This window comes from Pseudoliparis swirei, chromosome 14 (genome assembly GCF_029220125.1).
Source record: "Pseudoliparis swirei isolate HS2019 ecotype Mariana Trench chromosome 14, NWPU_hadal_v1, whole genome shotgun sequence".
NCBI lineage: Eukaryota > Metazoa > Chordata > Actinopteri > Perciformes > Liparidae > Pseudoliparis > Pseudoliparis swirei.
The window spans coordinates 6797457-6823014 of record NC_079401.1 but is presented as its reverse complement, the minus strand read 5'-3'; the positions used below and the strand labels follow the sequence as shown (position 1 = coordinate 6823014).

General features: G+C 46.2%; 4 protein-coding genes across 16 annotated transcripts in view; 2 read left to right on the top strand and 2 right to left on the bottom strand.

Moving 5' to 3' along the window:
• Positions 1–16755, bottom strand: part of LOC130204436 (peripheral plasma membrane protein CASK-like) — a 31146-nt gene extending 14391 nt beyond the window's left edge. For 6 of the 12 annotated variants that reach the window (XM_056431174.1, XM_056431184.1, XM_056431172.1 and 3 more), the window contains exons 1-5: positions 15830–16750; positions 8061–8173; positions 5085–5190; positions 3572–3649; positions 3379–3451 (exon numbers count right to left, since the gene is read on the bottom strand). In XM_056431174.1, the coding sequence (XP_056287149.1) occupies positions 3379–3451; positions 3572–3649; positions 5085–5190; positions 8061–8173; positions 15830–15894 (435 nt within the window). In that variant the 5' untranslated portion in view covers positions 15895–16750. Of the gene's footprint in view, positions 1–3378; positions 3452–3571; positions 3650–5084; positions 5191–8060; positions 8174–15829 lie in introns of all 12 variants that reach the window. The other 6 variants (XM_056431178.1, XM_056431182.1, XM_056431175.1 and 3 more) reach the window with 3 other exon arrangements.
• On the top strand, positions 754–3074 carry LOC130204439 (probable G-protein coupled receptor 34). The gene is made up of 3 exons (XM_056431186.1): positions 754–912; positions 1001–1098; positions 1603–3074. Exon 3 carries the CDS (start codon positions 1607–1609, stop codon positions 2861–2863), a length of 1257 nt encoding a protein of 418 aa, XP_056287161.1. The 5' UTR covers positions 754–912; positions 1001–1098; positions 1603–1606; the 3' UTR covers positions 2864–3074.
• Positions 16756–19194: 2439 nt separating the features above from the next.
• Positions 19195–22042, top strand: cenpl (centromere protein L). The gene is made up of 5 exons (XM_056431187.1): positions 19195–19257; positions 20352–20514; positions 20602–20856; positions 20943–21518; positions 21598–22042. Exons 1-5 carry the CDS (start codon positions 19238–19240, stop codon positions 21670–21672), a joined length of 1089 nt encoding a protein of 362 aa, XP_056287162.1. The 5' UTR covers positions 19195–19237; the 3' UTR covers positions 21673–22042.
• Positions 22043–22326: 284 nt separating this feature from the next.
• Positions 22327–25369, bottom strand: LOC130204441 (FUN14 domain-containing protein 1). 2 transcript variants are annotated; one of them, XM_056431188.1, is made up of 5 exons: positions 25260–25369; positions 24766–24931; positions 24526–24601; positions 24000–24134; positions 22327–23532 (listed from the first exon to the last, which is right to left on the bottom strand). In XM_056431188.1, the coding sequence occupies exons 1-5, from the start codon at positions 25282–25284 to the stop codon at positions 23455–23457; spliced, it is 480 nt and encodes a 159-aa protein (XP_056287163.1). In that variant the 5' UTR covers positions 25285–25369; the 3' UTR covers positions 22327–23454. The 2 variants fall into 2 exon arrangements, with proteins under 2 accessions (XP_056287163.1, XP_056287164.1); XM_056431189.1 differs by having other exon boundaries at positions 24006–24134.
• Between the last annotated feature and the right edge of the window lie 189 nt (positions 25370–25558).

Below are 25558 nucleotides of genomic sequence, written 5' to 3'. Positions count from 1 at the left end.
ACGTGACCTGCAGAGCATTGCTGCGTGTGCACGATGGGATCTTGCGCTTCTTGTTCGTTTGCTGGTTAGAACCTGAGTTTCACAATGACGAGGCATTCTGAAGAAGTTAAAAACCACAATTCAATCGGGATGCAGATTCTTTCCGCGGGATGGAGTCTGTCGATAAGCTATCGCAGCATGAAGGGAGACGTGTGAATGTTTAAAGATCAGAGAGACGCGGCTCTCCGTCGTGCGTCGCTTTGTGCCGACGAGGCATTTTCACTCGACCCGTGATGTCACTTGCAACAAACGGGACGAGAGGTTTGTTTGTGTTGTGCAAATTAAAATTCATTGTATTTGTGAGTTCCTAGTTTTGAAAAGGGCAAGATGGAAAGGAAATAAATGAAGGCCACGAGCCAGACAGGCTAAAAGAGATTCATATTGCATTGTTGAAACACTTGCTGCTCTCGCTGGGTCTTTGTCTCCAAATGGGTTTTTCTTATTCCCTCACTGGACTCTTATAATTGGTGTAAATTCATTCAGTATATATTTAGTATTTAGCCAATTTCAGAAACTTCCTTCTGAAGGGACAGTGCAGAACCGAGTAGCGCTGCATGACAGATGAAGCTCAGGATGTGTGCAGTGGGTTCACTTCCCGTCTTTGCATTTTTTTTTAAACAGGGGAGGGGGGGGGGCGTGTTAGATGTGGACAGAGGCGGTGCGAGATCAGAGAGACTCGGTGAGAGGAAAGAGAGAGCACCAAAACATAATAATAATAGAGACACGCGCGGTAGAGCCGACGAAACACATCTGCGAGAGCGAGAGAGGCGAGTTCAAGAGAAGTCGTTTCAATTGATAAAGCAAAGAGAGGAGCAGACGCCGTCAAAAGGATGTAAAAAGGATTTATGACTCACTCAGAGACTGAAGAGAAAGGTGAGCAATAAAAAGTGTGAAGGCCAAGGACTTCTTTTTGCATAATATTGAATCATACGAGTCAATTTTTCTTCCTGACAAATAACAGTTTGATGGAGGAAAAAACTGAAAGCACTCTGGATTGCACTTTCCCAAACATTTAAACCCGAGGCTGCGCTGAAGTCTCCACGCCAGGAATATTTAGCGGTGAGCGTTTGCCTAATTTCAAAGACCTGTGTGTGTGTGTGTGTGTTGTCCATGTATTGCCCTCACCCTTCTCTGTGCCCTTTTAATACCCTGTAACTTATAGATGAAATAGGCATGAAACCTGAAATGAGTTACGAGTCCGGCTTCCAGCCGTGAAAAATTAAATAACCCACAAGCAACAGAACTGTTGTTCAGAAGGACGTCTTCAGTTTTTCTAGAATATTAAATAACCGGCTTCTGGAGCTCCTCTTGTATGTCGGCATCTTTTAGGCCCGACATCAATGGCTATCATTTTCATTTGACAGAGTATTACATGGCGTGACCTTCAAAACTACAACCCACGTATTAATCACCTGACTGCGTCGTGACTGTGCATGACTCATAAAATACGTAGATGCAAGTTTCACAGCGTGACCTTTCCTTGTCTTTAAAGTCAGCCGTTAAAATGAATCAGCTCGTTCAGTGAACCAACAACTGATTTTTTCCCCTCCTTCTTCCTCACAGCCGAATGATCGACAGCCCTGAAGGAGACGTGGCCACAATGACCGCATTCTCTTCATCCTACTCCTCTCTTCCGACCTCTACTTCCTCCCTCCCACTTCCCATGTCACCCTTATTCTCTGCCACCTCCTCCTCCTCTCCGTTCTCCATCTCGCCCTCCTCCCCGAACCAGACGGGGTGTTCCTTTGACGACGCCGCCCTCCGTCTGCCGCTGGCCGCCCTCTACTCCCTGTTCTTCGTCTTCGGCCTCGTGGGTAACCTCTTCGCCCTGTGGGTCTTCCTGTTCCTACATTCCAGCCGCAATTCGGTGCGGGTGTTCCTCATCAACTGTGCCGTGGCGGACCTGGTCCTCCTGGCGTGCCTGCCCTTCAGGGTCTTCTACCACGTCCACGGGAACCAGTGGGTTCTGGGATCGGTGGCCTGCAGCGTGGTGGGGAACCTGTTCTACATGAACATGTACATCAGTATCACTTTACTGGGCCTCATCAGCCTGGACAGATATGTGAGGCTGAAGGGGAAAGGCGGAGCGTGGCGACGAGCGGCGCTGCGGGGCTGCGGCCGGCCGTGGAGCTGGGTGGCGTGCGGCGCCCTGTGGGGCCTGTCGCTGGCGGCGCTGGTGCCCATGATCGCCACGGCGGAGGACAAAGAGGACGGCGGCAAGTGCTTCCAGTACAAGGCGCGCAGCAGCAAAGCCAAAGGGAAGGCCTACTTCAACGCGGTGCTGGTGCTGCTGTTCTGGCTCGTCTTCGTCATGCTGGTGGTCTCCTACGCCAAGATCGCCTCTCGGCTGCTGAGGGCGTCCCGGGACAAGCCGGACCTCCCCAACGCGCACCGCTACCAACGGACCGCCAAGAAGTCCTTCTTCGTCCTCTTCCTGTTCACCGTGTGCTTCGGGCCCTACCACGCCTTCCGCCCCGTCTACATCCTCTCCCAGCTCAGCGAGGGGGGATCGTGCGACTACCTGCAACGGGTGGACCGCACCAACGAGGTGATGCTGTTGCTCTCCGCCTTCAACAGCTGCCTGGATCCCGTCATGTACTTCCTGTTGTCCGGCTCCGTGCGCAAAACCGCCCTGCGGGCACTCGGGCGCCGGCTCGGCAAGCGGCTCGTCTCCCTGAACGACGCGACGTCAAACAGCTCGACGGCTTTCCCCAACTCCGGAGTCAACGCCCCCTCAGCCACGCCCCGGGCGAGCATCTCCGCCTTCAACTCCACCCTCCACTGCACGGGGCTGAACACGCTGCCACCTACTGGCCAACAGTGATTCCCCGGACGACACGAGCCCGAATAAACGTGCGACGACGACGTCAAACTGGGCAAAGCGTTGCGACACTTACCTCTCATTACCGAGCTATTCTTACCGAGTCGGCTCCTGAACACCCTTGTTGTCTGGGAACGTTTAAATTCTAGTTGTTTAATACCAGAGAGACAATCTGTAATAATCGTGTCTTTACGGAATAAACCAGCTGCATAGACTTCCCTTCCTTCCTCAAACAAACACACACAACCCAGCGTGACGCACTGGTACTCAACGCCCAGCGGGGCCTCCAGGCGTCGAGCCACACAGGAAGTAGAGAGTCAACGCAGAGCGGATGTCGGTGCGCGAGGCCGTGTTTTCTGGTGAACGGAGAGCGGTGGGCAGAGTGTGTGAGAGCGGTGGGGAGAGTGTGTGGCCTGACGTGTATTCATCACCCACGTGACACAAAAATAAGTTTCAGCTCAATCGAGATGACGAGACGCGGCCGGTGGGTTCGGGCGCTTCGGGAGAAGAGCGCTCACCTTCACGTCGCGATGAATCACATTGTTGTCGTGGCAATACCGGAGAGCCTCCAAGATCTGCCTCAAGTAGTGACTGTGCAGGAAGCAGAAGCAGACGGGGTCGTTTAGGGCATTCACAAATCGTGGTTCGTTTCAGGCTTAATTCATATTTAAAGTGTTCCCGCCCACAGTTTTCCGGGACTGCGAGACCTACCTGGCCACCGCTTCGCTGTACACAAAGCCGGCATCGGCTCTCTTCACAATTTCGAAGCACAGGTCCGCTCCATCCATACTGAGAAGAGTGGGAGGAAGAGGGAGAAGTTAGAGGCTTCTACCGATTAAGAGCATCTCTCAGAATAGTGTTAGAGAAAAGAAAGTGCATAAATCTACATCCGCCAGGGAGCCATTTTATGAGCCGCTGTCACTGGCGTCGACATATAGCCACTACATCTTCATTATCGTACTTTTCAGCCAGCGACGATCCCCAAGGCCGCTTTCAGGGCAGCGTCGGAAATACACGAGGGCAAAACGGCCCCTAAGAAATATAAATTGGCCCCTTTGTTGCCCCATAATTTCAAAGCGTTTGGTTTTTGTTCTTTGTTGTGTGTGTCCTATCAGTATTGCCTGTACTAGGTAGGTACACACACAAAAATCAATAAATATCATTTTTAATTCTTAAAAAAAGAAGAAATGAGTTAGAATTGTTTATAGTCGTTTAAAAAAACGTAACAATAAATAACCAAAAAGAAATAATACAATTGAATTTGATTTGCTTGTTTTTTTGTGAAAATAATCAAAGAAAACACTTTCAATCTGTAGACTACTGCCTAATAGTCTTATTATTGCCATGTTTATGATAATTGCTCATATCCTGTAAGCCTAAATAAGTATATTATTTGGAACAAAGGTTAAATGTTATTTCACAAGTTTCAAAAAGGCCCCAATTCATTTTTAAATGACCCTGAATTTCAGTCAGTGGGGGGAAAAATTGCCCCCTAAAAAAAGATGCAAATTTCCTCCCCTGTTTCAAGGTATGATGAGATACAGATTCACGACATAAAACCCACAGAGGAAAACATTAACCGGGCAAGTTGATTAAGAAAATGAAATCTACAACACATGCCTTGAAGGAGAAGCAAAGAGCTGCTTCTCTAATGTCTAATTTAAAGAACTCTGACGCACGGCTGCAATTTAAATAAATGTTGCTAGTTGCCATAAAACAAGTTTTATCATTTCAGCTCTTCTAATTTAAAGTAAAACTAATAAGGTTTCAACCTCAGACTGGAAAAACTAGTTACAAGAAGTATAGAGCCAGGAGTTTGGGTATTATAAATGAATAATTCCTATTTTGGGGGGAATTTTCGAGCATAATCTCTTTCCAAAAAAACAATATTCAATAAATACATGAATTTCTAACCAGGAAAAGATCTTCACACACACAGACACCTGTAACCACAGAAATGAGGAGGCCGGTGGCGTTGGTCTATAAGGTGTGAAATTACAAGCCTCAACCATCTGCAAACTGCTGGTTAAATTTAGTCTGTGGCTGTTAGAATGGTCTATTTGATCAAAAGGATTCAGCAGCTGTGCAGACACATTGTCTGGCAGGCAGGGCTGATCAGCAGCTGTGGTGGTGGAGAAAGAGAAATGTGTTTCCTGGTTGACTAGATAAAATATAAAAGACCAGGGAAAAAAGGTGCGATGAGCACATGTCGGATGAGACTCACAACTCAAAGACCATGTAGAGCATGCCATCGGAGCTGTAGGTCTCCAGCAGCTCCACGATGTGGGGGTGTTTCAGCATGTGGCAGATACTGGCCTCCCGCTTCAGATCTGGCAGAGAGAAATCAAGGATGATGAGACATTGTTCACGTCCAACGGTTATCTAAAGACATTTTCCTTTGACACAGCCTCAAAAGTAGGAGGCGACATTTTTCAAGAATCACACAAATACACGTACTGTAAATCACAATTTCTCTGGAGCACGCGGAAACCGTCTCGCTGAATCATCTTTTTAAGTAGTCAAGAGGTCAAATTTCACAGTGAACTTCCTGTGTTCCTCGTAGCATCGGCAGCTCCGGTGTCGACGTCTGAAACTCCTTGTAGGAAGATTTGACATTTTTCATTTCGCGCATCTCCTCCTCCTCCTCCTCCTCCTCCTCCTCCTCCTCCTCCTCCTCCTCCTCCTCCTCCTCCTCCTCCTCCTCCTCCTCCTCCTCCTCCTCCTCCTCCTCCTCCTCCTCCTCCTCCTCCTCCTCCTCCTCCTCCTCCTCCTCCTCCTCCTCCTCCTCCTCCTTCTCCTCCTCCTCCTCCTCCTCCTCCTCCTCCTCCTCCTCCTCCTCCTCCTCCTCCTCCTCCTCCTCCTCCTCCTCCTCCTCCTCCTCCTCCTCCTCCTCCTCCTCCTCCTCCTCCTCCTCCTCCTCCTCCTCCTCCTCCAGATGGCGGTACGTTTCATTTCCACACAGGGAGGAGATCTCATTCAGGCAAGAGGTGAATGTTCACATGCTGAATGCCGAGGGAGCCGACAAGCTGGTGTCAGCAGAGAGACGAGTGGCGCCAGATGTGGGTTCGCACATCTGTCTGACATTCATTAACACCATCCTCTCTCATCATCATCATCATCATCATCCTCATCATCATCATCATCATCTCAGATCGTACTGCAAATACATTTTGTTCTACGTTCCTCGTGGGGGGACCAGTCGTCTTTCTCTCTTCTCTTTATGAAAATAGAAAGGCCCAACAACAGGAGAGACAAGCGGTAGAACACTTCACGGCGAGTGCAGAGGAAGGTTGGCGGCCATAATGTGGTGTTCAGTTCCCCACTCCATAAAAACCTAATTTACACACTCTACTCCCCCCATCTGCAAGACTAGTGTGTGTGTGTGTGTGCCCATTGTGTCGTGACAGACCCGCATCATTATGCAACACGGGGACGCCGTGTCCCCAAACTACAGAGCACCCATTCTACTGTTTCTTTCCCTTCATTATCTCTCTCTCTTTTCTTTTTTTACGCTCGTCTTCGGGCCCGTCTCACTCGAGTGTCCATTCTTAAGCGCAACAATGCGGCCCAGTGTCCGCCACGGCAACGAGGAAAGCACTCCAACAGGCCGAGGGAGCCAGAAGCATCCGAATGAGAGCGACGCCGGCCACTGAGCCTTTTCCAGATCCACGTCGCTCGACTCTGGGACGGGGCGCGCGGTGTGAAAGGGTTTCGCTTGCCTCTTGATGTGATGGGGGACCCAAAATGAAACTCATTTGTTTTAATGGCTTCCAACGATCTCATGGAGAAGTCCAAAGTCTGGAGATACCGATGAATTTCATTTCTAATGCGTACCAAAGATGCACATCACACTAATAACACAGCAAATTGCACTAATGACGATCGAGAGACTTGTTCACTCTATATTCATCTTTATTAAATGCTACAAAACCTTCTTGTTTATTTGTTCAACTCCAAAACTCTTATTACTCCATTTATCATTTGCTCATCCACCTACATCACACGTTCTCACACACACACACACAGATATTCATACATAAATGTGAATGTTTGTTAGCTTCTCGGAGCTCCGCCTCTTTTTCCTTTTCACTCACATTTATGCTGACGCAGATTCTTTCTAAAGGTCCCAGGAAACCACTCCTCAGGTCTGGCTGCTCTCCAGTTTCCTACCTTGCCACATTGAGTGTTCACTGTTCACTCGCTTATTTCTTCTTCTGTGACTTTTTTTTTACGTCAGAAATGAGGGTGTCAAAAGGGTAGTTTCCTCTAACATCAGTTGACGAGAGATAAACAGTCGGAAATTGCATTTAGTAATCCATAAATTTGCCTTATTTAACTCTTAACGGGCGGCACCTTGTTATCTTCTTTTTTTTTATGATTAATACAGACTATTGGCATGTTTTTTTAATAAAATCCATTAATTGTTCTCTTGAGTAAGTCAGAAAAATACTCGTAAAATAGTTCTTATTCCATGTATCGATGGCCATGTCAGGAGTGCCTCCATAACAATCTTAAGCAATAACTAGTATCTATTTCAGGACTGCTCCATACTGCTGGACAGCTAAACCATATTAAGTAGATGATTTGTATTTTCAAGTGAATACATTTCATCTCAGTATGAGGAGGAGGACATACTAATATAGATAATATTGGAGGGAAACGCGAGCGGAAACTCCACATCTACGGTTTCTCCTCCTTTGGGTCATTTCCTTGTCCTGCTGTTATTGGCTAATCTCTGACTGAGGCATCACAGATGGCACAGAGTGAATGCCAACATGAGCCCCAACACACACACACACACACCTAAGATATTAGTCTCTATCCATCTCACACACACTTCAGCATGACAGAACCACATGGTGAGACGTGGCGTGTTTCAGTATCTCACGCTCACTCAGCGCCGTCACACACGCGGGCCACCGAATGCAGTTACAGCATATTATTCGTGTGGGTGCAGTGTGTGTGTGTGACATTCTGCCTCATATACGTGTGAGAATTCCATTACCCACTCTGCGTGCCATCTGATCCAAACGGTAACGACAGCTAAATTTGGTCCCGCTTTTCGAAGACGGATCCCAAAAGGGTCGGTCTCTGTGAACGGCAGCCGTCGTCTCCCGTCTCGACTCTCCCCCCCCATACGTCTGGTGCTCCTCCCCGAGACGCCGACAAACTGCCCTCGGATTCAAATGGCGTTTCTCACCTTCCGTGCTGAGGCCGGGGCTGGAGGTGAAGCTGGCCACATCGACGATCTTTACGGCGAACTGCTGGCCCGTGTCCCTGTTGATGCAGCGCCGCACCACGCTGAAGGGACCCCTGCAACACAGACATGCCGGGTTAGCCACGGACACACACAGAAACACACCAAACCTCCGATTCAAACCGCATTCGCACTTACCAGAAACGCGTGCACACAAACGCACACACCAGCTAAGTGCAACGGGCTGACGCGGCGCCGATTCTGAAAATGTACTCTGGATTCACAGTGGGTGGTTAGATGGGCATCGTCTTTGTGCCAGTGGAAATTATAGAGCGGCGGTGCAGCGCAGCTGTAAAAGCTCAATTAAAAGCGTTATTATTATAGAGACCTGAGCAAGGGAGGCCGAGCCAACTGGGTATATTTCTGGAGGAATGGGGTGGCAGATATTGCGAGGATGCGTTTCTCGTCTAAAAGAAAATGAGGACGCTAGAACGGATGTTTTCCTGTCCGGTGTCCAAACAGATTCTCCAGATTTTGAATTTTAAAAAACATGGACACATTTCTCTCAATGAGACAATTCACAGAAAAGAACACTTTCCATATTGTAAATATAACATAATGACCGTGGGGTAGTCACAGAAATGTTAATGTTTAAACTCATGATGTGGTCCTTTGTGAAAACACAACGCTTCCTGATCTATTACCTCTTTATTGATGTTTGGATCCCTGCTCTCACTGTGCTTGCCCTTTAAAGTGTTGCTCGGATGAATTACGTTTAAGACTTCTCTTCAGCACAAACTATGGCAAAGTGCCATAAAAATGTCTGGAGAGGAGCTTGTAAAAAACAACTGATATCCGTTGGGTAAGGTCAACCAGCAATGGGGGCAACACCAATAGTATCAGTTGAAAACGATTAGTTTGTGTGTGCTCTTATCATTCATTTCATTTATAATTATTTTTGTGTGGGCCACTTAAACAGATTTATAACACCCAAACATTTGCACAACCTTGGACCTTCCTAAAGAACTTCCATGAGTAGAGCACACGGTCCGAGCCCCACCGGGTGGTACTCGCAGACACTAAGGCCCTGTATTTCATTCGTCTCACGGGTGGATATGATAATTATTTGCGTAATGGCCAAGCACCAGTAACAGGCACTGAAAGCAGAGACATTTGCGCATTGTGTCCTAGCCCACAGAGTAACACACCACACACACACACACACACCCCTGCCGTGTTACAGCTGTCTCTACATCTCTCAGAGGCGGAACCTAATGCTGCTGTGGACACACACACAAACAGATCAAACACACACACATTCTGCTAGAGCAAAAGTTGGTTTCACTAAATTAGCAAATGAACTTACGCGACACCAAACGGTAAAAGCTATTCGGCGTCAGTGGTGGGCGTGAGGGGGCTGCAGCTGATTGGTTCTCACATTTGTCACATCTGCTGTAATCATTAACCCATACAAACAAACGCAGGCAGCACGTGCACAGCCTGGGCCAAGGCGGCCATAAAACACAACACTCCAGAGTTCGCAGGAATCCTTGCGAATTATCCGACAGCCCCACTGACCTCCCCCCCATGGTAGATGTACCGGAGCAGCTGTGTCTCCCACTAAATGAGAGGAGGGCATTAGATGTGTGGGAAGCGTCGTGGAGCTCCTGCCGCCCCCACTACCACCCTCTGATGGTCTCAGATCAGTGCTGGGTCAAGAAACAAACAAAAACTAGAACGGGCACTCGGTAGAGCGCATACCTTCGCATATCACAAGATTGGGCATTGAATTATGAACATTTTGGCATTAGTTGCATGCCAATTGGATAGAAATTGACCGCACTATGGTAAAAAGAAGATTTTGACCTTTTCATGAACTTGACCTTTGACCCGATTGATCCCAAAATCTAATCAAATGGTCCCCGGATAATAACCAATCATCCCACCAAATTTCATGCGATTCAAGAAGATGTTGACCTTTTCATGACCTTGACCTTGGACCCAATCGATCCCAAAATCTAAACAAATGGTCCCCGGATAATAACCAATCATCCCACCAAATTTCATGCGATTCGGTTTAATACTTTTTTAGTTATGCGAGTAACACGCATACAAATAAATACACGGCGATCAAAACATTACCTTCCGCATTTTCAATGCGAAGGTAACAATGACTGTCCACCGTATGTCACAAGAAAGTCCTTGGTATTCATTTTTTGTTTGAAATCCTATATTACATAATGTGTATGTATATATATATATATACACTAATCTGGAGAGTCTCTGATGTGTGTCAATACAACTCGTTGCACTGAGGTGGGTTTGTGTGAACCTGCCAGATTGAATGCATCAACCCCCATTTGTAATCTTGGCTGTCAATTCAAAAGGAGCTGCATGGAGAACCAATCCCCCCCCCCCCCCCCAAACGGAGATGTTTTCTTCAACAGCAGGCACTGCTTTATTTTAATAAATGAAGATGCAATCCATCCCGTCATCTGGAATAAGACAAATGAAATGACCGGCCATGTACAGTCGCCATGCTGAAAAAGGTACGATAAGAGAGTGATCCAGTGTCGGAGAGAGAAGGCGCCAGCGAGAGGCAGACGAGAGGCCCCGCGCCGTACTGACATCACCACAGCTGTGCCGAGTGGGCTCACACAAAACGCCTACACACGGCTCACATCCGACAGCGGCAGCCATCAAACATGAGCCCAAAGTGGCAATCTGTACACAGTGCTGCGACACTCATTTCAAGCCTCTGCTGTATGAAAATCAAAGATTGGATATTATGTGCATTTTTCTTTTTTTCTTGGAACATCCAATGCTGGCAATGAGCCACATTTCCTCTCAGGTCCTCTTTTGTGCGTTTCCTCTCTCCCTCTCCTTCACGGGGACAGCACACATGTGGAGCTGCAGACTCAACATCACCAGTCCTGCTCTCCTGAGAGCATCCATCTTTGCTTAGAGCAGCACTTTGCTCTTTCGCTGAGGCCAGCAGCGAGCAGGAATCACGTGGTTAGTCGGTCCGAAAGAAATATACGTTTTATCCAGCTGTGAGAAAGTGAAACATACAGTTAGGTGGGCAAACTATTGCTGCCGCTCCCTGTTCTCATCCCAAGCCAAGACAATTGCATCTAATCTAGTCATCACCTACATATACTGAAACCCTATTGCATGAAGCAAAAACAACATGCAATAGGTACAGAAATCGGATTCCACCCATTCATGGCCAGCGAAGTATTCCGATTTTTTACCGCGTAAAAGAAAATTGGATTATTCCAAATAGCAGTTAGTGGTGGTGCTCATGGATCCACAGAGCTGACAATAGTCCGTTACTAAATTCATATGGCGGCACATGCTTTAAAAAGGGCGGGAAACAACATGAAAGGGGATTGTCAAAATGAACCCACGGGCCAAGCTGTTAATTTCACAAGTTAAACAAAGTTCAGTGGTGTTCAACGGTATCACTGAAGGTCTGGCAAGCAACACAAATCCAGAGTGCTAACTTATGCAAATTAGAGACCCCTTTGAATATTAGTCGTGGGAATTAGTATTCCGGTTGCAAATTGAAATTTAGAGCAGAGATGCCCTCAGGAGGTTCTGGAGCTTTGGCAGAAAACCTTTTCCTCTCCATAAATACACCAGAAAAGGATCCAGGTTTTATTTGAACCGCCATTTAGACACTCTGGCCTTGTATCCGGAGAAGGATTCGACGTTTACACCATCCATTCACAACTATTGATCTGCTGTGTATGGGCAGCTCACAGGAGCTTACAGTGCTCATGCAAAGAAAAATACAAGAGAGAGAGAGAGTCTTAGAACAACAGTTAATCCCGTACTACATCAGCTAGGTACACCTGGCACAGGAATCACATACACGTATCAAAACAACCATATTTCACAGTTCAATTCAGAGGCAACCTGAAAATATACATTTAATATGTTTATGATAAACTGTACTCCTTGATATCTCCCTCTATCAAACAGATGGGATGACATCACATTCAATAATGTGATACTTGTATCGATCCCAGCTGGAATTTCCTAAACTAGCTTCAAGCGACTAAAACATCTGATAAGTGTTACTTCATGTAAAAGGTCAGAGATAAACTGCAGCAGATGCTACTCGTGGCGTAACAACGTGGCCTTCTTGCGGCAAAGCATCGAGTGGAAGATTTGATTTGAATGCTAAATAAAGATCGCATCCGTGTTGGGGGAAACCTTCCACCAAAAGCCATCGGACGACGAAAGAAGATGTCAGATGTAAAAGTGCCGTCGAAGCAATTTTATGATCCAAATCAGACGAAGCCAGAAGGCCGGTAACTTCATTGGTTTAGACTGAGTCGCACATCCCAATATCCTCGGCTGTAATGAGCACCCCGGGGCAGAAATAAAGAGCGCTGTGACTCCAATAGTGCTTCTCAGCAACACAAGACCTATTCAGATGGAATCATTAGAGACAGAAATGGATTAAATTGCTTCAGCGCTTTGCCAACGCTTTCAACGAGAGCTGAAAACCAACACAGGCCTGTGGTTAGTGCATTATGTTCCCATCACATATTTACTCTAAACTATAAAACAGTGAACATGTGAGCGGGGCCTGCGCGGCCCACGCCCGTCCTATAGCTCGTGTCATCTTTCACCAGTTAGAAGTTGAATTGACACTTGACCCGTTTGATCTCCCGCTGGTGAAATGAGTCTTGTGTGACCACAGGGGAGCTGAATGAATATTTACACGCATGAGCTGTAAAAATGAGTCGGGGCCCTGTGCATCTTTACAGACATATGCAGCTCTCGCTGTTGCCATGCAACCGAGCCCTGATGAATCAGGGGTCCGACTTGGTAAAAAAAGAGTTTTAACAATTTTTGGATTTTTGTTCTTTGGCTCTCAGTTGTGAAACCTTGCAAAAAAAACACGTCTTGTCTGTCGAAGATAACGAGAAGAGGAAAGCGGCACTGGGAGGAGAGGATCCCTCTGGACTCTAGAGGTCTCGACTATCACTAAATCAAGAAGACGCCGTCAGGGGAAAGAGATAAAACAGAAACCGTCAACACTGCTTGACGCAAAAAGAAAAAGTTCCAACAGAAATTACGAACCGTCTTTCAGTCGAAACCAACCTAAACATGGCTCCCTCTGCGATCCCGAGTTCAGAAGGAGATAATTACTGAGCAGCGACGGCGTCCCCAACGCTCTCGATCCCACAGCCCGGCTGCTCCTCCGACACAAACCGCTCAGACAACTTCTGAGCAACGATAGGAGGGACGGACGGGATAATAGGGTTTATTTACAAGTTTGAAAGGAGCTCAGGTCAAAGGTTAGCAAGAGAGCCACGCGAGAAACCAGCGCAGAGAACATCAAATAATGAGACAAATCACCATGACAACGCTTACATTATAGGCCAGGGAGTGAAGGACTAGTTGTTACAAACGTAAGGAGATTACTGTATTTTATTTCACCCACTGTCAGGCTAAATTAGGGTTTTTCAAATGAGTGTCCTGAGATCAAGCACTGATGAAATGTTAATCTCAATGCCAGATTTTTATATTATCTTTTTACTCAACATTTCTGTCGTTTCAAGTCTGGGATTCAGTCAAAAAACATGTTTACTAAAGATGAATGAACATTAAAAAGACAGAATTATGAAGGCCTGGGGGGCATCTTCACTGACATGATATTCTCAATCTATTTGATCCAGTGACGGGCCAGAACATCTTCCTGCTGTCAATCCATATTATTATTGCTATCCCCCTGTATACCTAAATGGCCCTACTGCGGTTACAAAATCTACTTTGGCTAAAATGCAGACGCAGGAATATTCTCTAGCCAGAAAGGTAACAGAGTCGGCTCTTTAATGGAGGTTTCCTGTGGCTACAAACCATTTCCATTTCAAATGTTAATTAATTAACGTCCCTTAGGTCTCAGCTGTCTGCCGTGTTGTCCACTACCGACAGTAGTGTGACTTGTACACCACGTGGTTGAAAAGTGGGAGAAGGCAGAGTGCTGCAGTCAATGCCTGTGGCATTATTTATATCCTTAGCGTCAGGGCCATCCCTTTCCCAACTCTACTCGTCTTCATTGATCTGCCTCAGCCTCCCTTCAACTCCGGGCTGAGGGAAAAAATTAGAATTTTTATTTTTATTTTTTTCCCCCCGCCCTTTTTTCCTGCAACACATCCCAAGACATCGGGACTCAACACACTTGATTCATTAACTGCAGTTTCACAAAAGAACTGGCAGGATAAGAGGGATGTTCTGGTCTTTTATGTGACATGATTGTGGCATGTGTCGTCTTTGCTAAAGCTGTTCAGCTCATGTGCAACTCTTCTACTGACCCGTCTGGACTGTGGGAGTGTACACAACTGCTCGAACGCTCAATAAGTATTGGCAAACACTCTATTTCCCAGTGTTTGTTTACATCGGCAGGGAACACCAAAATTACGACACGTCGACTAAAACGCAGCCTGGTCGTGCCCACCGCTACACATGTGGCACCGAGTGCAGCATATACGGACTTTGCCAAATACTTTATATAGAAGCTGGCATCGATAGCACACCTTTGGAGAACTCATCTGACAGCCGAGTTTGATAAGGCAAACCAGCAAAATAATATCAATATTGTATGATCCACGGCTCGGGTCGAGCCAAGTAAACATGTTTCCATCCATCATTCTCTGCGGCTTGTAGATTCAGCTTTCCTGTCGTTACCGCCTCAGCTGATTCATATTGACAAAATTAAACTATGCAAACTTGAAGATGGCTTGCACCATTTCCCCACCGACTCTCCCCAGTGGCTACACGTACCGGGTAATGAGGTACCGGCAGTCCACGGTAGTGGTCCTGGAACAACCAGCAATTAGTAACCAAGACAGCAGGAAGTCCCAGGACATAGGACCCTTTAGGACCCTTTAGAGTGCCTCTTTCCCCTAGAAATAACTTAATGGGCCCTCAGAGGGGGTGGGGGACTTACTGGTATTCCAGGACTGTGATAGGCCTGCACGCATTCCCATCTCCCTTCCAGCAAGAGTTGAGGAACCATCCCTAAGCACACATAATGTAGCGTGTACAGTGTCCAATTCTTTATATTTACGACACCTTGAACATATGCCTCTCGTGGTTTCAACGTGCTTCGGTTTATCTCCGGATTTCTATGAAAACATCACTAGTGTATCGAAACAAAGTTATGCCTCTGACACATTGTAGGAGTGTGCATGTGCAGGTTAGTCTGCCGCCACACAGGGAAATCCATTCCCTGCAGACATTTTAAATGTGCAGCCAAATGATGATGATGATTCTTCCACACGTCTTGTGTCTCAAACACCGTCCTGCTGGCATGTCAGCGAGACGGGAGGATAACGTCTTCGCCAAAAGTAAATAAACGGCATCAACGTAGACACACGGCGAGAACTTGGGGAGTTTTTTCCAGCTGTACACCAAATACCCAAAATAAGGTCGAAGAACATCACTGCCTGTGTGTGTGCCACTCTACCTGCAGGCAAAGAAGTTAATGCACATTCCGACAGAACAGTCACGTTCCTGCATTTGGGTATCTAGCAGGCCCAAGTCCCAATATGTATATATGGTCATTGTATGCTTGCTATTGAACCAAAAGTTTTAAAAAGGCAGTGCACTTTGAGCGACCTCACACAGCCAGCCAGAGAAGGTTCCCCTCGAGAAGAGAAACTAAATAAACCTGCCCCCCCCTCCAGCAGTGGAAACAACAGAGAACATTAGGTAAAATCGGAGACAGGCGAACCATGGCAGTGAATACTTACTTGCCAATCACCTCACACAGGTCGTAGACATCCTCGAACAGCACGTCGTCGTCCGCCATGGTCATTCAGGTGAACGAGGATGCTCTCCTCGAGATGTATCCCACCCACACGGAATTTTTGGATCGTCCCCCTCGTTAGGGTTCCTATAGTCCCCGATAGGACCGACTCCTGGTTATCTAAACCCCCTCTCCTCCACCACGACAACCACCAAAAAATGTCAGTGACGAGGAGGGAGAAAAAAATCCCGTGGCCGCTAAAGAGTCCACGTTAGCCGGCTTAGCCACATTAGCTGTCGTCCGAGGCTGTCGCTCCGCGGCCCCACCTTCTCTCGAGCTCCCCTCCCGGTTTAGCCAGCGAGCTAGCTAAATGGGGACCCCTGGAAGAGGAGATGTCCTCGCTCGTTCGCAGCAAAGCTGCCCTCGTCGCATGCCGCGGACTTGTTTCTCACCGCCGGACACAGGGCTCCAATTCCGCCCCCCCTCCCACAGTATCATCCGCAGGAGGCTCCTCTCCGCGCGCCGACCGAGGTGCTTCCCTTCGCCGCAAGCTAACGGGAGAGCGCTCGATAACCGTTCGGCTATCGCAGTCGACGGTCGGCTCGCGCCGTTATTGCGCCCGCGCGCACCCTCGGATAGCAGTATGGCTGACAACCGACAGCGTAACGGGTCCCCGGCTGCAATTTACGCTTCAGCTTCCCGAGCCCAAGCGGTGGAGCCTCCCGTGCATGTCAACGACGACTCTGCTTGCACGCGCGCGTAGACACACCACACACACACAGAGAGAGAGAGAAAGAGAGAAACGCACACACACACGGCGCACGCGCTTGTGAATATTAAGATTATATCATATTCCAACGCGGCAGACCCCGTCGTTCGCCGTCGCTCCGCGTCCCCTTTACGCTGTCTCGGATGCTGGCTGGCTTTGACTGGCTGCTGCTCCTCCCGACTTCCAGAAGCACCAGGCTCCGCCCTCTGTCGTTCGGGAAACTGGTCCAGCCAGAGCCGAAATGGACCGGGGGTGCGGGGCCCAGACCAGACTCGCGCTGTAGCGTCGCTCGAGCCAAGATGGCGTACAGCGGGTGTTCCGATTCAGGCGCAGTTTCCTAATCCCCATCCAACGGTCGCATCCAGTGTATCCCGCGCAAGCGTCGAGCGTTCCGGCTCCATCACCTTACGTCAGCCTTTCCCCGTCTGATGCAGTTGGTCCCCGTGTTGTCTCCTGACTGTACAGCGTATTTCCCACACATCGACTGGCAGCTGCACGATAATAAAATGCATGCATTTCTCCACATAGGGGGGGGGGGGGTGCATATTCCCAAAGGGCCAAGTTTGCCGAGTCTATTATGTCCTAATTTGATAACAGTTAATGCGATAGTGATTCAGGTATCATTATCTTCAAACTCTATCCACTGGAAATGATGTGATGTCCTGCCAATCTTAAGCCTCTACTTGTGTGGAATGTGAAACCTTTTGGGCAAAAGGCCCCCCGGAGAACCGCGTAAAAGGCAATCAGTACGTCATCGTGTGAGGATTAAGTCGATTTACTGAGTTTCACGTAATCTTGCTGCAGGTGCATGGACGCAGGTGGAATTACCTCAGGTGTGGGAGAAGCGGCCCTGAGATGTGTCGGTGATACCCCCTAGAGGTGATGAAAGGTATCGCACACCTCCCACTGCTCCATTTTGGACATCCTCTCATGAAGAGCAGTGCGTTTTTTCAGCATGACATGAGAATAAAAACTGGAATAAATCAATGTGCGAACTACCACTTTATTATACAGTAATGGTCCAACTTGATCCATTTTACCCTCTCCGTCATGAATATCAAGTTAAGAGGTAAAATCTGTGTTGAATTATCCACATGCAAATTATTACAATTATTATGACATATTATTCCGTTTTTAATTTCCACGAACAACAAACATATTCTGTAAAATGTTTTTTTATAAGATCATAAAAAAAGAACCATGTAAAAAACAAATTGTCATAAGGTGTGGTAGAAGTTTTAATGTTATGATTAAATACAAATTGTAAAATAATTGTATTTAGATGAAGATTAAAGCAAACTGACAATGTAATACACTAAAATCTATCACTGAGGAAAAGACAGCCAAGCCTTTTCCACCAGAGACAACAAAAAACAAACAAGCATCTGAGTTGGGCTGGGATCCACGTGAACCAGTATCCCACAAGGTAACAGAGGGTCACTGAGCTGAAAGGTGAACTCATCCATGCAGACCAGAATAAACAATATGGCGCCACTAGAGTGCGCTATGATCTCGTGGCACACCGTTTCCACTCATATATCATCTGCGAGCCTCATCCTCATTGGTCGAAGCCCCCATTCTCAGCTACCGACAACCTGATTGGCTGTTGATGTGGTCATCTTACTGTATCATGGCAGTGTGTGTGCTATTAAGCAGCCCTTCATTCAAGACACAAGTGCTTGGAAATAATACATATATTTAAAATACTGACACATAAACACAGGCTCTGACGACATTTAGAGTGAAGGTACATGTAAGATTATAGATAAATAGACGTGGAGAAGAGCGAATGCTAGAAGTGGTAGCAAGAAAAAACAAATGGGCAAGCATCATATGCACGGGGAGGGGGAGCAAGGGCACAGTTTCCATGGTAACAGGGAGGGGAATGGTTTTGGTGGTTGCATGTGAAACTGACAGCCATGTGTAACATGCGCCCTCACACACCAATACAAATACACACATGTATTTGTGTAACTTCGGAAGGTGTTGAATTGACTTATATTCATTCCAAGGAGAGCTTTTTGATGTTCCTGCTGTATAATAATAACAATATGCTACTGAACAATTAATTCACTATTTCACTGTTCTCTGATGTTATTTGAAGGAGGTGACATGCCAACATCACAAGAAGACACACATAAAATGGAGAGGGGCAGTTAAATGCAGATGAATGAGATATTTTCTGCTCAATTTGTGCACAATTACAGCCATCTCGTTCACCATATGATTTTTTCTTCTTAACGTTATTAGATCACTGTCAACCCTGTATTTACTGATTGTGCAGTTTCACACCAAAAAGGGTGACGTAAAGTTAATAAATGCAGTACAGCAAATAGCATTTATTTTCTTGATTAATCCGTGACAATAAGGACAATTTAATTATCTATTCATAATGTCAGTTTGCCCTTTCAGTTTCATCGTTTTATTTCATCATTTATGTTCTTATTGTTGAACTTTCAATCGCGTTTTACAGTGTTTATTTTGTATACTACATAATAATATTTAATTTATTGTGAAAAAAAGTATGACAACTTCCTGTTTGGAACGACGTGATTGGCTGATTCTAACCGCGCGGACTGCTGGGAAAGCGCGATGTTTAAATTCGTTTCCGGTTTCTGTCTGCTTCGGCCGAGTACACAAGACATGGAGCGACATCACAACAGGTAGAACTCGTGTCTTAATGCGTACTTAAAATATTATTTTCTAAAGTGTGTTTTACGTCGCATAAAAACAAAAGCAGCATATTTTTTGTCAAAAGCGCATGCGCTTTACGGCCTTTCTAGCATCTATGCTAGCCGTTCTCTCCGTCTGAAGAGAGCATCAGGCCAAATATCATTCAGAAACCGAGTAGTTTGCCCTTGTTTCTTTGACGAAAGGAACAAATCGGGTTTCGATGATAAACACGCCGTTTTATGAATCGATTCGTCTAAAATCGCTGTGCCCAAGGTATCGCTGCACTTCAACTCTGTAACATTGTGTGATTGGTTCTCGTGTAGCTGCAGTTTAACATGAGGGTCAGTTCTGCTGCATAAATAAACTTTATAGTCATTTTATTCATATATATATATATACAGGACTGTCTCAGAAAATTAGAATATTGTGATGAAGTTCTTTATTTTCTGTAATGCAATTAAAAAAACAAAAATGTCATGCATTCTGGATTCATTACAAATCAACTGAAATATTGCAAGCCTTTTATTCTGATTTATTGCTGATTATGGCTTACAGCTTAAGAAAACTCAAATATCCTATCTCTAAATATTACAATATCATGAAAAAGTATACTAGTAGGGTATTAAACAAATCACTTGAATTGTCTAATTAACTCGAAACACCTGCAAGGGTTTCCTGAGCCTTGACAAACACTCAGCTGTTATAAATCTTTTTTTTACTTGGTCTGAGGAAATATTAAAATTTTATGAGATAGGATTTTAGAGTTTTCTTAAGCTGTAAGCCATAATCAGCAATATTAAAAGAATAAAAGGCTTGCAATATTTCAGTTGATTTGTAATGAATCCAGAATGCATGACATTTTTGCTTTTTTAATTGCATTACAGAAAATAAAGAACTTTATCACAATATTCTAATTTTCTGAGACAGTCCTGTATATATTCATTCATTGAGTGGGAACGAGCAGTACTACTTCACCCACAATCTATCTTTTGCTTGTCAAATATTACCCCATACATGTCATTTAATTAGGTAAGATAGTCAAACACCATGGTCACTACTGTGTGTGTGTGTGTGTGTGTTCCAGTGCAACGAGGACCCCCCTCACCAATGTTGACATCAAGAGGAGGAGCAAGAGCTCCCGGCTGTCGTACCGCAGCTGCTTGGGTGCCGCAGCTTCTCGCCTGGGCCTGACCACAGCACGACAGCTCAACACCAGCAGGAGGGCTTTAAAGTCGCACAGCGTCGCTGTGAGTCAGGGGAGGTTTACCTCCGCGTTTACGTTCTATTTAACGCGCATGCTCATCGTCTCCCATCCTCTCGCGCCCTTGTCAAAGGAGAGGGTAAACCCGGAGCAGCTGGCCTTGCTGGTGAAAACAGAGTGGCAGCTGTCGTACGTCACGCCCCTCCATCAGTTCCGACACACCCAGCTGAAAAGCTACTCCAGGCGGCTCGCGGCGTTCATTGCCGCGGGGAAGCAGCAGGGTTTGGCGGTGGCGGTGGAGAACCCGCAGACGACATTCAGGGTGTCCTTCTCCCTGGTGCAGGGGATGACTGAGTCGGCAGATGATGCTGAGACGGTCCTCATACAGGTGAGCGCGGGACTCCATATAGGATATAATATACGCTTTTCAGACTGATGGTCGCCGCTTTGTCACTGTTCCCTCGCGCATCGCAGATCCATGCAAAGTCGGCGTTCGCCGGACAGGACAAGCCGCAAAGGCCGGCGTGGAGCGGCTGGCTCAGCTGCGTCAACGGCAACCCCGAGTACCTGCGCTCGCTCCCGAAGGACTTCACCTGTCTGCCGCTCTTTGGCGGCAGTGGGGCCGAGGGCCTCAGCGCTCTGGTCAAGTCCTGGTTCCAGCAGTCCTTCGACTGCTGCGTCGGACCCCTTGAGTTGAGCCACACAAGCCTTCAGTGGCTGTTGGCGCTGTGGACCAACTGCCACACAGAGGCCAGCATCCAGCAACTCAAGATGATTTGGAAGCTCCCCGCTGAGCCGCCGCTGCAGGTCACCTACACGGTTAACCCCGAGGACGCCTGGGAGCTGTGGCGCAGCGTGAGAAAGCAGAAGGAGAATAGAAGAGATGGGGAGGAGGAGGAGGAGAACTGTATCGACATTGAGGAGGTGACAGATTTCGTGCAGGGCCTGAAGAGCCACTTCTACAGACACTTCAGGTTGGATCTGTCGGCGGGCAGCCTGAACCAGGTCTCAACGGCTCTGGGCTCAGCCAAGCACAGCGGCAGGATGAAGGTACCCATCAGTCTTTCAACATGTACAGACAGACTAAATGTACTTGCTGTGCTCATAGCGGTTTCTTTTTTTCTTGCAGATTTCCAACAGCAAATACATGATCACCACCCTGACTCTACTGACGGAGTGCGCCCTCCTCAAAATGCCCATCTGAGTGACCGGACACAGACGGTTCACTCCACCATGAAATCTGATATTCCGAAAACATCCTTCATTTGACAAAACAATTACTTCCTGCTAATTACTTTTTATTATTATTGTAAACAAAGCCACACATCTTATTTTTCAAAACATGAAATGGAGTCATTTTTCCATAACATTCTCTACTGGCCGTTTTAAATCTTTTTTTTAATCCCCTCTTATTTTAACTTTAATGCAAGAAAAAAGAGGAAGTCCTGTGGCCATAATGATATCTACTGTGCTGGCAAACGTCCACAGGTTCCACCTCTTGTAAATACATACTTGTCCAGCTGTTTGTGTGTCATTTATAGTTGTAAATTAAAGGAAAAAAAGGTTTGACTGATGCATGATAAAATAATTTTCAAAATAATGGTATATTCACTGGATGAAATTTAGACAGTTGCGCATACGTGTATTATTTAAATTATTATTTGGCTCACTTGGTTCTGGTCATGCACCGTGGGTTTTCATTCACGTCAGTTACTGATTATTAATTATGAAATACCAACAGATCCCCCCCCAAAAAAAGTCTTCAGTTTGGTTTTTCGTCATTTTAAATCAAGGAAAATAAATCCCCGGAATGTTGGAAATCAACCTGAAGTGCTCCCCCGGCCCCCAAAATAAACACTTTTTCTTGATAATCAGGCAACTTTATTTTTAAAAGACACCCAAATCCATAGAGCTCAGGTAACAAAATAACAAAATAAACAATGCAGGGTTATGAGCACACAATGCCAGCTGGAAACTGGAAGTCTTACGAAAACACATATGAAAGTAACACTAAATTCTGCAATGGTAGAAAAAGGCAAAGCATGAATAAAGAAATCAGCAACTTGTGATCTAATTGACTCGTGTGGCCTTCCCATCTAGATGATGTGTATACGCACCGACAGTAGCACACCGCTGCTCCATTGTGCTCCTTAATGACAGGACTGCTGGTAATGAGGCTGCAGCAGATGCTCGTCCTGCCATTAAAAAGGCTTCAATGAGCTGAAGATTATGGGAATGAAAGGATCTGTATTTAATACTAAAAGAGAGAGAACTGTCAAAGATGCAGCATTCAGTTGAGATTCATGCTCACGATATCCGTTGCATATTCCGGCTCGGTCGAAAAATAACTTCTTTAATTCCTCCAGCCAACTTTTAAAACTGGATTGCGCTTCAATCGACACAAACTTAACAGCTTTATTTTTAAAAAGCAATAGACTAAGGGGTTGGTGTTAACTTCCCACTCTGCTGCCTTCCATGTTGTTTATATAATATTTACCCTTGTGTGGGTCTTTACACCTCTGAAAAGGGGGGTTGGCTCTATAACTACAATGGCGCCCACGCATGCCAACTATCTGGACTACAGCATCAGGCAAAAGAACCTCTGATCAGTGTTGGAAAAAGCAGCGAGGAGTCTACTCGCTCAAAGTACTCAGCAGTCTGAGAATAGATCTGTGACGGGTCCCACGGAAGAAAAGTCACAGCATGATCTCCGATTCTCCACTCGATCACCTCGTGCTTCAGAGGGTCCTCCAGACAGGGAAATCATTAGCTATGATTGACGTATAACAGGGGGAGTAGCACAATGTTACACCGGTGATACAACAGATCATGCTTTCATTTTCATAACCCCCCCCCCACCCTGTTCAGTTTGTTAAAAGGTGAATCGATGCCCCACTTGGGGCCGAGAGGTAAACGATGGGGAGGAAAGTGACCCATGTAGTGACGTGATTCACAGTAAGTGGAGGCTGCAGCGTGTGCAGCGCCATTAGGAGGCCAAGCCCAGAAAGAATCCGCCGACGAACCCGCTGGACAAGACGATGTTCCTTTTTATAAAGTCTGTGGCCTGCAGGAGGGGGGAGACGGAGCGTGAGTCCACAAGAGCTTAAAGGCAGCATACTGATTAGAATTGAGTTTGTTTTATTATGAATTAATGTTTCAGTGTTTGTATTAATCTAGTGCAAAACTCCATGTTAAGACTAGTTCATAAAACTCCATGTTAAGACTAGTTCATACTTAGAATGGATACATCATAAAAACATACATCCGGGTATTCAAACGTATTTATCCACCGAGTAGCAGCTAGTGGGTGTAGTGCGGTTAACTGGACACTAGAGGGCACTGCTGGCTTGCAGATAAAGAAATAACCCTCCCCACCACATTTAAAACAATCATGCGTTTAGTTGTAAATAATTAAATGTCAAGGGTATGTCTGGTCTGGGGCTTATTTTTCACTATAAAAAATATATAAAAATATGGTTTAGTCAATTTAAAAGAAAGGGTGAAGAAAAGAACAAGCTTTGTTACAGGTACCTTTACCTCCTCAATAAATGTGTTTAATTCAGGGGCTGCTTTATTGGCTTTCTTCTTCAGGTGCTTCTTCGCTTTGTTCACATCCCTCTCCACCTTCTTCCAGTCCACCTGCACGTAGCCACTGTGATTGGCAATCTGCAGGGAAAATCAAATATGGATTTTTTTTTAGCGGATGAACAGCAGCCAAAGTCACAATGTATTAATAATAACATTTCGTCCATAAAGACGTGTTTTGTAGCGTGGATAATAAATATAGACAAAACCAAAAATAAATTCCCGTCAGGACAACGAGCGAATTCTGAACGGATAAAAATAGCCGATGTTCAATATTTATAACCAACAAACATAATCTTAGCAGCAACGAAACAATACACCGATTGGGAACCGAGCTCATCTCGAGCCAGCTAACCACACAGTGCTATCTCTCCTGCTGCAGAGGAGACAAGCCGAGCGTAGTGCTGTGCAGCTGGCATTTGTTAAAATGTGAATCTTACAACAATAACAACAAACATTATGGTACTCTTGCCTGCAAAAGGAGGAACCCTCCCCCGACAGCGGTCGCAGCGATCTTCCCAACTCTCTGGAAGAGGTAACCAGCACACCTGTATGTGTTCAGAGGAGGAGAGGATTGTGCACCGACACACATTATTACCTCGGTGCCCCCAGACACATCTACTGTGTCACTTATATACACTCGAGCCTTATTGTGTACATTCAGAAAGGATGAGTGTTATTTTGGACATTATTTTTGACTCTCTGCCCCTACCATCCAGTCACCCCTCCCATCGCGATCTGGGTGGCCACGGAGTACTTCTCGGCTATCGGGCCGGAGTTGTTCCCGAACACCATGCTCCACCACTGGTGCCTCCGGGCATATTCTGTCAGGTCCACGACCACGTACACCTCCTCTTCGCTCTCCGGGTCGTCCTGTCCTGTAAAACGTGCAACATTACCCCATCAACGTACTTCGTACCACGTAAATGACGCAAAGCGACCCTTTCAAATGAATTACGGGAAGCTCAGCGACCAAAGGCTGCTGGTGTATTCTATGTGAATGATGGAAACCATAATTAGCTGGCTAGCGTTAAATTGCTACCTATTCGATGTGATGCACACTTACCTGTTCTAAGTTTACTTTTCGGATTCTTATAAGCACCGAGGTCAAAGAAGAATTACAATTACTTCCGGTGGAAGAATACTCACAATTCAAGTGTTTATCGGGGCAATGGGACCGTAAGTGTATCAAACAGATTCACCAACCTTCTCCGTGATCCGCCGTCGCCATTTTGGAAAAAAACGGATTATGTCACCAGGATGTTGACAATCCTAAGCCACGCCCACACCGTGATGCTCGCGCCACGTCAGTTAAATGTTTTGGATCTCGCCCGATCGGGCTCAGCAATTTCGCAGCGTTATTACTATATAAAAAAACAAAAAAATGCTGCAACTTTTTCTTCGACCGATGAAGGTGGTGACACAATTGTGATGGAGATTTGCAAAGTGCAAACTGGGGTCAAATGGTGTGACAGGACTCTGAAGGAGTGATGCATTGCAGTCAT